Source organism: Natrix helvetica (assembly GCF_964273705.1).
Source record: "Natrix helvetica genome assembly, chromosome: 2".
Classification (NCBI taxonomy): Eukaryota; Metazoa; Chordata; class Lepidosauria; order Squamata; family Natricidae; genus Natrix; species Natrix helvetica.
The window spans coordinates 103,297,496-103,309,736 of record NC_138552.1 but is presented as its reverse complement, the minus strand read 5'-3'; the positions used below and the strand labels follow the sequence as shown (position 1 = coordinate 103,309,736).

General features: G+C 42.0%; 1 protein-coding gene across 2 annotated transcripts in view; it reads right to left on the bottom strand.

Annotated features, from left to right (window-relative positions):
- Positions 1 to 11,282, bottom strand: part of GNE (glucosamine (UDP-N-acetyl)-2-epimerase/N-acetylmannosamine kinase) — a 51,395-nt gene extending 40,113 nt beyond the window's left edge. For both annotated transcript variants that reach the window (XM_081944487.1, XM_081944491.1), the window contains exon 1: positions 10,977 to 11,282. In XM_081944487.1, coding sequence (XP_081800613.1) covers positions 10,977 to 11,138 — 162 coding nt within the window. In that variant the 5' untranslated portion in view covers positions 11,139 to 11,282. The remainder of the gene's footprint in view (positions 1 to 10,976) is intronic.
- Between the last annotated feature and the right edge of the window lie 959 nt (positions 11,283 to 12,241).

The window sequence follows — 12,241 nt, the reverse complement described above, 5'->3', positions numbered from 1 at the left end:
CCGCCCTTCTCCCAAAGGACTGAGGGCGGTGTACATCATTAAAAAACACATATCACAAAAGTGAAAAGGAAATTAGATAAGTATCCAAAAAACAAACCAAATTAATATAACAATAACATTTTAAAAATTAGATAAAATTAACAGGCCAGGTCAGCTTGCTGGAAAAGCCAACTTTTTAGGGTGCGTCAGAAGGACCGGAGGTCGGGGATTATGCAAAGCTCCGGGGGCAGCTCATTCCAGAGGGAAGGTGCTCCCACAGAGAAGGCTCTCCCCCTGGAGGTCGCCAGCTGACACTGTCTGGCTGACGGCACCCTGAGGAAGCCAACCCTGTGGGATCACACTGGATGGTGGGATGCTACTGTGGCAGTAGGTGGTCTCGCAGGTACCCTGGGCCTAAGCCATGGAGTGCTTTAAAGGTCATAATTAGTACCTTGAATCGCACCCAGAAAACAACCGGCAACCACTGCAGACCACCTAAAAGGGGTGTAACATGGGAGCACCTAGGTATCCCATGATAACCCACACGGCCACGTTCTGGACCAGCTGAAGCCTCTGGGTGCTCTTCAAGTGCAGCCCCATGTAGAGAGCATTGCAGTAGTCCAGGCGAGAAAGGACGAGGGCATGAGTGACTGTGCATAGAGCATCCTGATCTAGGAAGGGGCACAACTGACATACCAGGCGAACCTGGTAAAAGGCCCCCCTGGTCACGGCCGTCAGATGTTCTTCTAAACTAAGCCGCATGCCCAGGATGACTCCCAGATTGCGGGCCCTCTCTGAGGGGGCTAAAATTTCTCCCCCTATCATCAAAGATGGAACAAGATGCACAAATTGAGATGACGGAAACGACAGCCACTCAGTCTTGGAGGGATTGAGCTTGAGCCTGTTCCTCCCCATCCAGATCTGCACAGCCTCCAGGCATCAGGAAATCATGTCGAGGCATCGTTTCGGTGGTTTGGGGTAGAGATGAAAAGTTGGGTATCATCAGCATATTGATGATATCGTACCCCAAAACCACGGATGATCTCACCCAGCAGTTTCATATATATGTTGAACAGGAGGGGTGAGAGAACCGACCCCTGGGGCACCCCACAAGTGACGCGCCTCAGGGTCGATCCCTGCCCTCCAGTCAACATGAACTGCGACCGATCCGACAGGTAGGAGGAGAACCACCGTAAAACGGTGCCCCCCACTCCCAACCCCCCGAGTCGTCGCAGTAGGATACCATGGTCGATGGTATCAAAAGCCGCCAAGAGGTCTAATAGGACCAGGACAGAGGAGCAGCCCCTGTCCCGGGTCCACTAGAGATCATCGACCAACCCGGGCCTGAAACCCGACTGAAACAGATCCAGGTAGACAGCTTCATCTAGGTACTGGGGAAGCTGACGTGCTACCACACTCTCGACAACCTTTGCTACAAAGCGAAGGTTGGAGACATTTGTTAGATAGCGCCCAATATTTTTGTCTGTTTTCTGCAATTCTGGAATTGGTGCCTTGTTTAATTCCCTTTTTGTATATTATTCATTTATGAATTATATCAGTGTAATCTTCTTTGTAAAAGGTAAAAAAAGACCCTTTGTATGTTCTTCAATAGTACAAAGCTGTCCTACAATAGTCTCTCAGTTTTGCAAATACTGATGATGCTTCCTCTTATTCATCATATGCTTTTACATCAAGAGCAAAACAAGTCTGGGGTCAGATTTCTAGATTTTGTATCCAAGCCTCATAGTGGCCAATCTCCAAACAGCAAATTCTGATTTTCTCTCCACATATATTGCCAGCCCATCTCCCACTTCTATTCAAAATGTCACCCCAAAAACCAGAACAGGGTTGACGATGAAGGCAGCAAATGTTATGGCATTAGTGAATAGCACTTCAAGTCAGTAGTGAGGAAAGACCCCCGATCTTTCTTTATTAGACAGCCGAGATGGCATGTGGGAAAGATCTTGGAAGTCTGGGCAGAGAGATGCTGCCAAGGGAACATCACATAGTTAAGAGACAGCTTAGCATAGTTACTTGGGCTGTAAAGGAGATGGGGATTGAGAATTATACTTTGATATTTGCAAGGTTGATGCTGGCCTTGTGGTAGGAACAGACAGGAACTACAACCACAACCAGATATTTCTATGTTATTGTAAAACTACACTGGATATTTCTAGCCATTGCAGCTTGAGAAACAAGGGTCTCTTGCAGTGGTGAAATTCAATTTTTTTTACTACTGGTTCTGTGGGCATGGCTTGGTGAGCATGGTGTGGCTTGGTGGGCATGGCAGGGGAAGGATACTGCAAAATCTCCATTCCCACCCCATTCCAGGGGAAGGATACAGCAAAATCTCCATTCCCACCCCACTCTGGAGCCAGCCAAAGGTGGCATTTGCCGGTTCTCCAAACTACTCAAAATTTCCACTACCGGTTCTCTAGAACCTGTCAGAACCTGCTGGATTTCACCCCTGGTATCTTGCCTCAAACACTATACAGCTGTGGGCTGTGTGAACATTCTCTCAGCCGCATCTCTTTACTCGGGTTCCTAAGGTCTTTTTCACAAATAATCACACCTGCCATATCTGAATATAAAAAATATACAGTACACAAAAGTCTTTCACAAGGTTGTTCCTAATGACCTACCAGCAAATATTCTACAACCTAAACGCTTCTATAATTAGGAGAGAATTATACAACCACGTCCATATATAACTATCTTCAACAGCTTTTTATGACACCCTCTGTTAGGGTTTAATCAATGCTGTTTATTACTCTCCTCCAAGGACGGGAGAGAGAAAAATTGGCTTTATGTCTCAGGAGGATCAGCTAATAATTAATGGAGAACTTGGTGTCTACACCAGTGGTGGGATTCAAAATTTTTTACTATCAGGTCTGTGGGCATGGCTTGGTGGGTGTGGTGTGCGTGGGCATGGCTTGGTGAGCGTGGCAGGAGAAGGATCAGAGGTGGGTTGCTGCTGGTTCGGCCTGGATTGGCTGAACTGGTAATAGCGATGGCAAGAGGCTCCACCCACCCACCCGGACTCTTCTGCACATGCGTAGAAGCATTGTGGGCGAGAGAGAGCGCGCCCAAACCAGTAGTAAAAAAATTAGCAACCACCCTCTAGAAAGGATACTGCAAAATCCCCATTCCCTCCCCACTCCTGGGGAAGGTTACTGCAAAATCTCCATTCCCTCTCCACTCCTGGGGAAGGTTACTGCAAAATCTCCATTCCCTCTCCACTCCTGAGGAAGGTTACTGCAAAATCCCCATTCCCTCCCCACTCCTGGGGAAGGTTACTGCAAAATCCCCATTCCCTCCCCACTCCTGGGGAAGGTTACTGCAAAATCCCCATTCCCTCCCCACTCCTGGGGAAGGTTACTGCAAAATCTCCATTCCCTCTCCACTCCTGGGAAAGGTTATTGCAAAATCCCGATTCCCTCCCCACCCCACTAACCTGCTTTTCAGCTCTCTTCTCCTGTGCAGCACAACAAAAGAATACCCAGCCAATCAACTGGGACTCGGGACGCAGCGAATAGATGGGGGCGGGGCCAGCCAGAGGTGGTATTTGCTGGTTCTCTGAACTACTCAAAATTTCCACTACCTGTTTGCCAGAACCAGTAAGAATTGGCTGAATATCACCTCTGGTCTACACGCATTTCCTTCATGGAAACAAAGATGTATATGTATGAAAAAATACACATAGGATATTTCCACTGGGATGATGCCGATATATAGCCAATATAACACCCACAACGGTAGATCTGATTTTTTAACAAATTAAGAGCACAGAAGCCCCGAGTATGTCTGTACCATCCCACTACAGTGTTGCAAATAGTATTATAAATAATTCAAACAAGAACTTGTAGGACATAACACTTTGTTTGTATTGCCACATGTGATATAGTTGCCATACAACAAGAATTGCCCATTTTCATTATAACTTTGCCTTTAGTTAGCATCTGTGTTAAAGTACCAGAGGAAGAATTTGATACCTACAGCTGAAACAAAGACAGCTGTTGTTAGAGATTAATTTGGTCTCATTAGGATCACAATGAACCACATTAATTAAAGAAAAAAAATCTCAGTGTGTGCAGAATGCTTGGTATTCACAAGTGAAGAGCTAAAGAAAACCTCTGTGTACTGGGATTTGGGGAGTTATTTATATTGTAGAGAAAATAAACTGGTTTTCCTTTATCTTCTTTCTCAAAAGTCATTCAAATTGTCACATTCTTCAAAAACTTAATCCTTAAAAATCTATGTTTATAAACTTCATTTATTGAGCCTGGTTCATATAACAGGCTAGGCCATCATTTATTAAATGAATCAAAAATCACAGTGGCTGGTTTCAGATTAAACCCCAAGCAAAATCAACACATTTTACCTTAGCATGATGCCTGCCTCAAAGATGTACAGTACATACAATTGTAACACTGGCATTTCTACCTTTCCACCTCTTATTTTCCTAGCTAGCAAGCATTAACCAAACACTCACACTTTTTTATCCAAAGTGTTTGCAGTAAATATCAATCACAACTCCCTAAACAATCTAAAGAGTAATGGTAAGAGCAGAGACAATATAGGTAGTCCTCAGTTTACAAAAGTTCATTAAGTGACCATTCGAAGTTACAATGGCATTGAAAAAAGTGACTTATGACCATTTTTCATGCTTGCAGCATCGTTGCAGCATCCCCATGGCCATGTGATTTACATTCGGATGCTTGGCAACTGACTCACGTGTATGAAATTTGCAGTGCCCTGGGGATATGCGATCAACCTTCTGATAAGCAAAGTCAATGGGGAAGCCAGATTCACTTAACAACCTTGTTACTAATTTAATAACTGCAGTGCTTCACTTAGCAAATGTGGCCAAAAAAGTCATAAAATGGGGCAAAATTCTCTTAATGAATTTCTCACTTAGCAACAGAAATTTTGGGCACAATTGTGGTCGTAGGTTGAGGGCTACCTGTACAACACTGTGTTGCTTGTAAAAATGTTGCACCTACTTGTCAGAAAAACACTGGATCATGGTGTAGCCATTACTGGTTTATTAACTAGTATATAGATTACATTTAGCACTACTGATTTGTGCATTTGCAGGCCATCTTTAAACATCTAATGCACTTAATGGCCTGTGAGCAATCCAGTATGACAGCTTCAAGTAGTTAAATGGACCTAAAGAATGGAAAGAGAGATTTGCCAGTCAAAGCAAAAGAAACTGGGGGTTGAAGAGAGAAGAGACTCTGTTTTGTGCAAAGGTTGGACTATTTATGATGCCATCACTGTTATTGGTGAAAGACTCCAGTGAAGAAGCAAAGATGGGAAACAATTACATTTTGTGGAACCAGCAGTGGCTGTGTCTCACACCGCTATTCTCTGTGTCCTGGGAGAAGCAATGCCCTCCTATTCAGAAATGAATCCCAGAATTCAGTTTCACTTAGAATTGCGCCAAAAGATTTATAAAGCATAATAATGATTGTTCAATTATTTTTCAGGAGAGACATGACCATACTATATCTTCTACTTAGCAAATTCTCAAAGTAATCCATATTAATTTTTCTCTTTGTAGACTTCAAGTCTTGGGCATAAAATTAGTTTTCTTCATGGCCAGCTTAAATCCCTGAACCAAAACAAATCAGTGGAGCTTCCTATAATTTATCCGCAAGACTGAACTGTAACAGGTGAGGTATTCACCTGAATGCATATTAATATGCCCACATTGTACAACTCATTTGTCCTTGAACTCTACATCAGCCATATTCGCATATCAATCCTCACTAGACTGATTGTTCCAACCATATTCAATAATTTGTTTTAAACTTCTTCCATACCAAGGAAGTAAAGATAAATAAATAGTTTCTTTAACTTTACTAAAATTGATCCAGCTGCTGATACTCCATTCTCTCTAATCAGAAGTGGCCAATCCAGTGATTGTCTGTGGCCCTACAAAAATGTTTGTTGTTGCTTCTTAGCCATGATGCTACCAAGATTGTGCTGCCAAAATCTAGAAGCAAGTTCCTAAGCAAATCCTCTCCCTCAAACATTTTTAGGAAAAGGTTAAAAACTCCTAGCTAAAAACCTAACTAAGCAATTGTAGCTCCAGGTTGTTAACTCCTGATTGCTCATAGGGAAGCCTGGGTCCCACACAAACACTGTATAGTTATTCAATAGCAATAGCACTTAGACTTATATACCGCTTCACAGTGCTTCACAGCCCTCTCTAAGCAGTTTACAGAGTCAGCATATTGCCCCCAACAATACGGGGCCTTATTTTACTAAGAAGGATGGAAGGCTAACCTTGAGCCGCTGCAAATCGAACTGCAGGCAGTCAGTGGAATTAACCTGCAATACTGCCTTCTAACTACTGCACCATCATGGTTCTATGTCTTAATAACAGTTCATTCTAATTTTTGTTGTTTTACTGAATCTTTTCTCCCTCTCCTTGTTTTTCTTCCTTTCTTTGATGATGTCCTTTCCTGATTAATAGAAGGAGAGACAGGACAGAATACTATTTTTTACAATGCTGTTAACACCAAAAACTTAGCCTATTGAAAATATATATGTATAAATAATCGTGCATTTCTGATATGGTCCTCTGAGCCCAATTAAAGGATACTTCAGAATAAAGTGAGCTTGGAATGTAATAAATGGTTTCCGGATTGCACTTCAGATATGGAACGGTAAGCAGCACTAATTAATCTCAGGAACACTAAATAGCCTATCCTGACTCTATGTCAATGCACTGTGGATATCTCTTAATTGTTGAACACAGACAACCTTATACTAGCTTGCATGGTAGACTCTAAGTTAGAAATCCTGGCTTACATAGATGAACATAAAGCATGCATGGATAAAAGGGGACTTTGATTACGTTTGTAGTACACTGATTGAAATGTACAAAAAAAATACATAGGTACGTACAGTTTTTTGCTGCAGAAAATCTGCATGCAGAAACATATACATATAAGGCTGATAACTTGGTCTACTTTTTCCATTATCTTGTTAAAAATTTGGATGTGAAAATCCAAATTCACCAATTTGGAAATAATTTGTAGAGGCACATCTGTTAACAGCATAACGTATGAAAGGTTATGATTTGGAATGTGTGTGACAAAGAGTGTGAATTAAGGACGGAAAAGAAACAAATTGATTAAAATCGATGGAAATGAAAAAGAAAAAGGAGATGGATATAACAACTAAAGAAGATAGTCTGATCTATTGATTTATTTATTAAATTTATATGCCACCCATCTCATTATCCATAGGGATTCTGGATGGCTAGTGGAAATGATAAATAGATGACCCAGGAAAATAAAAGTGTAGATTTAATTATGAATGAAATAGTTAAATATATGTTGAAATAATGACTTGATGTCATCTTGGGTATTGTGAATGCATATGAAAGTAGGGATTTATAAGATGCTCGCATGTGTCTGCACATTGCAATACAAGGTTAACAAGAGGATAAACAGGAATGAATTTTGATTAAAATTGCACAGAATGGAGCATAATAATTGCATCCAAGTGAAAATATAATTCTGGAGGTGACATGAATGGCTGGCTGGAGTGAGAACTGCACAGAAAAAGAGAGATCTAAGAATGAATTAGAAAAATAATTAGTCTGTATCTGTTTTAAAAAATATTTTGAATATAAAGATCAGTACATACATGTATGCATATGAAAAAAGGAATGAATCAAGTGTAATTGATGAGGTTATTTTTGATAAAATATTGAGAGAATCAACAAAAGATACAAAGATCAAGATGATTGTGATGACTATGACTTTTGTGTTGTATATGTGTGTGTAAAAGAAAGAAAGAGAGTGAGAGAATATTACTGCAAAAATGACAACAAGGGAAGGTTAAGTTTGTAAAAGGCTGATAAAATGCAGAACAATTTTAATAAGAATAAAAAGTGGTTTTGCAAGAGGGTGGAAAAGGCTAAACAAGGAGCCTTTCCCATGATATAATTATTTGGAATGAAATTCAAGTAAATGGGTGTTGGAAGAGGCATTTCAGAAATTTCTATTTGAGAATGATAGCAATATGCGAAAGATTAAAACTAACATTAATGCTAGGTTGGTGTTCAAGAAAAAGTGATAGTGTGGAAGTAATAAATTCTGTGACAATGTTCAAAAATAGTAAGGCTGCAAGTGTAGATGGCAAACCTAAACAACCATTAAATATGAATGTAGTTTATTTATGAAGAATATCTAGCTCACACACTGTTTATACAAAAGCTGCACCTGTGTTTGATTATTAAGACCGCTGCTTGCCTTATCTAATAAAAACAATGATAGAAAGAGATAATGCACAAATATGAAAAATGGAAGACTTTATCATGTCCATCATCTTGACATCCTGAGCCCTCCTTGAAGATGCCCAAGAAACTGGTTTTTCTTCATATGAATCTCTCCCCAGCCCCCCTTTAAAAGTATTCATGGAAAATTTAGCAGCATTTTGATTGAAAATATACAAGAGGTAATAATGAGCACAATTTGGAAAATGTGATGTGGCTTTATGTTGGATGCAAGGTGTGCAGATCAGATTTTTGCCCTCCTGAATGTCATTGAGAAATGTGTTAATCTGATAAAGAAACTTATTGTCAATTGCTGATTTTTAGAGAACGCATACGATAAACTGAATGGGCTTGAGTTAGACAATGTTTTATGTGACTGTAATTGAAAGTTGGTTGTTATTTAATATGGTATATCATGGAAATAAAGCATGTGAAAGAACAAATTGATTAATAAGCAAAAGACCCTTCACAGCAGCGAGTAAGAATGGGATTCTCCTTAGTTCTTTAATGGATTTCTGTAAGGAACATTTTTAGCAACATCAGGGATATGTTCATTGAAGATGTGAATGTACCCATACTTTTGTATGAGATGATGCTATGCTATTGGTTCAAGACCAGAATGATTGAGAGGTTCACATAGATGGCACAACAGAATGAAGATTATGGATTTGGAAATTAATGCATCAAAGGCTAAGGTAGTTTTATTTGAGAAGACAAATGGAATGAACAATTATATGGCATATTCATAAGTGAAAAAAATAGAACTAGAAGATAAATTAGCTCCACAAATTTGGAGAATGAGTCTTTACCCTCAGATGAATTAATGTTTTTGGAAACATTTTTATTAAATGATGGGAAAATAGATTAAGAAATGTTCACATGTGTAAATGCTGGTAGAGCACGATGTCCTTGAAATTCCAATGGACTTGGCCCATTAAGTAAGCCTAATTCATACATATGGATGTAGTGGGAAGTACCTTGAATTTCCTATGGTGCTTGCAAGATGCAAACCCTCTCTACTTTTTTGTCAAACCAGCGGGAATTTTGCTTAATTTAAATAAACAATATTTATTTTAAAAAAATATGCTTCTTTTATTTTTCTAAATGCCCCAGTGTGTTAGTTCCTCTCGATGATCAGGCTGTATATCTTAGTTCCTTCTTCAGGAACTTCTTCAGATGATCAGGCTGTATATCTTAGTTCCTTCTTCAGGTGAATACATGGGGATGGGGAGCAGGAGGGGAACAAATGGGGAATTCTGTTCCTTCAAACCTACTGCAGCTCTCTGAATTCTGCTGAAGTGCAATTCCCAGAGGCCCCAACAGTGTGATCAGTAGTGCTTGCAGCTGTAGTTAAGCAACATCTGGTAGGTTGGGTTTTCCTTCCACTATACTAAAAGCTCTAGAACTGTGCAAATTTTGGGAGGAAAAGTTCTTCCCAGTCAATGCGGTAGGATAAAGTAGATACAACACACATTATACTTGAGCAAAGGTAAAATTCTTCAGCAGAAGTAAAAGCACGTTGCAAGATGCCCAGAGTCACTTGATTAGCAAAATCAGTGGTATATAAATTCAATAAATAAATAAATAATATATACACACACGTGTGTGTGTGCGTGTGTGTGCGTGCACGCGTGTACACTCACACAAACACACACACAAACAAACAAGAAGCATGAATGTAATACTTTAACAAGTTCCCACCTCTTAAACATTCTCCTTCCCAAATTTGGACATACAAATAAATATAATCAGACTCCAATAACGTTTTTAGGGCGGCTATTGAATGATTTCCTTAGAAAATTCCTTCCTTCCTTCCTTCCTTCCTTCCTTCCTTCCTTCCTTCCTTCCTTCCTTCCTTCCTTCCTTCCTTCCTTCCTCCCTCCCTCCCTCCCTCCCTCCCTCCCTTCCTTCCTTCCTTAAATTAGGAAGCACTGTCAATCTTTCCAGCTCAGTCCTAGTTTTGACATGAGAGAGATGGACCGGAGGAGCGGATTGGCTGGGGTCGCCAAGGAAAGATAGTGGAGCGGTAGCGACACACGAGAGGACAAGCGCCTGGATAGAAGTGGCTGGGATCCCGCGATAAGCTCCCTTGAACTTTTATCAGGCAATTGCTTCCCTTAAGGTTCAACCCTGCTCGCTCCCTGCCCGCTCCCCCTTTGCACCGTCGGTCAAAGATGAAAGGGCTGCTGACCAGATCCAGAAAGCAATTCTCTTTTTCGGGGTGGGTGGGTGGGTAGGGGGAAGGATCCCGTCAATGGAGCCACCACGCCTAAAGATGGGGAAGAACTCCCTCTTTCCAGCTTTGCATTTCTCCAAACCAGACCCTGCTAAGGAGCGACACCGCTCCTTCGCTCTCGGCCGTCACATTGCTCCCTCCCCGGTTGTGCGGAAGGGAAACGGACTTCTGGGGTTTTTGCTTTGCACTACGGGCAATTCGGAGCTAAAAGGAGAGCTCCCCGTATCCCTTCACTGGATCGGCGTGGGTAGATGGAATTAAGGACCAGTGGCTTCTCCCTCCGCCGGTAGCGGAGGGACTAAAGACAAGCAAGCGACCCCGTGCAACGAGAGTCCATCCGTGGCGACGTCTGCCTGCCTGCCTTCTCCCGGTTCCCTCCGCAAGGCTCTCGTTCAGCCCACCCTTTCCCCCCCCGCGCCCGCAGTTTCCGAGACAAAAGGCTCTCCCACCCGAGATCTGCCTTACGTGGGGACCGCGAGGGCTTTGAGGCGTCCGGCGGTGCTGCTCGTGGCTTTCCATGGCGCGGAGCTGGGCTTTCCCTTCTTCTGCTGGCTGAAGGAACCGGGCAACTCTTGGCTCTCCCTGGCAAGGCGGCTCCGCCGGCCACCTGAATTCCATGCCCCACATTTAAGCCCGGCCCCCTTGAAAAGTCACCGGAGGGAAAGATCTGACTCATTTGCCGGGGTTTTTTTTTCGCCAGCAACAGGATGTCAGCCGAGGCTGTGTTTCAGATGGAGACGCAGAGCTGGGCTCCCCTAGGAAAACGCATTGACACTGACTGACGGCTGACGTTACATTTTCCTCCAAGCCAGGTCTTGGCACTTGACATGGCAAGAGACTCTTTGCAGCCCCCTGGTGCTTTCCAGAATATATATAATGCCCAATGCTTCCAGTCCGGGACTCACCAGGTTAATAAAAAATATCTGCTCACGTCAAAAACACTACGATTTTGGCCACAGTTTGAGCCCAACATTTCTGCAAAACTCACATTTTTAGTGAGTTTTGCCCCACTTTCTGACCACAGTTTTTCAGTGAATCGTTGCAGCTGATAAGTTAGTGACATAGTTGTTGAGTGAATCTGGCTTCCCCCTTGATTTTGCTTGTCAGAAGGTTGCAAAAAGGAGATCCCATGACCTTGGGACAAAGCAACGGTCATAAGTCTGAACCAGTTGCCAAGCGTCTGAATTTTGATCCCATGATCAGAGGGAGGCTACAGAGGTTGTAAGTTTCGTGTCACTTTTTTTCAGTGCTGTTGTAACTTTGAACGGTTGCTAAATGAACCGTTGTAAGTCGAGGGCTACCTGTACATCTTATGGAAGAAGAGGTAGCCCAAAAGCCTGAATGATAGTACAGCCAGTCCTTGACTTACAACCACAATAGAGCTCAACATTTCTGTCGCTGAGCAAGACAGTTGTTAAGTGACTTTTTGCCCCATTTTATGACTTTTCATGCCACAGTTGTTAAGCAAATCATTGCAGTTGTTAAGTTAGTAACATGATTAAGTGAATCTGGCTTCCCTGTTGACTTTGCTTGTCAGAAGTCTCAAAAGGGGTTCATAATAGACCCCGGGACACTGCAGCCATCCTAGATATGAACTAGTTGCCACGCAGCTCAGTTTTGACCACATGACCCTGGAAGTGCTGCAAGGGTTGTGTGAAAAACCGTCATAAGTCACTTTTTTCAGTGCCTTTGTAACATCGAACGGTCACTAAACAAACGGTTGTAAGTTG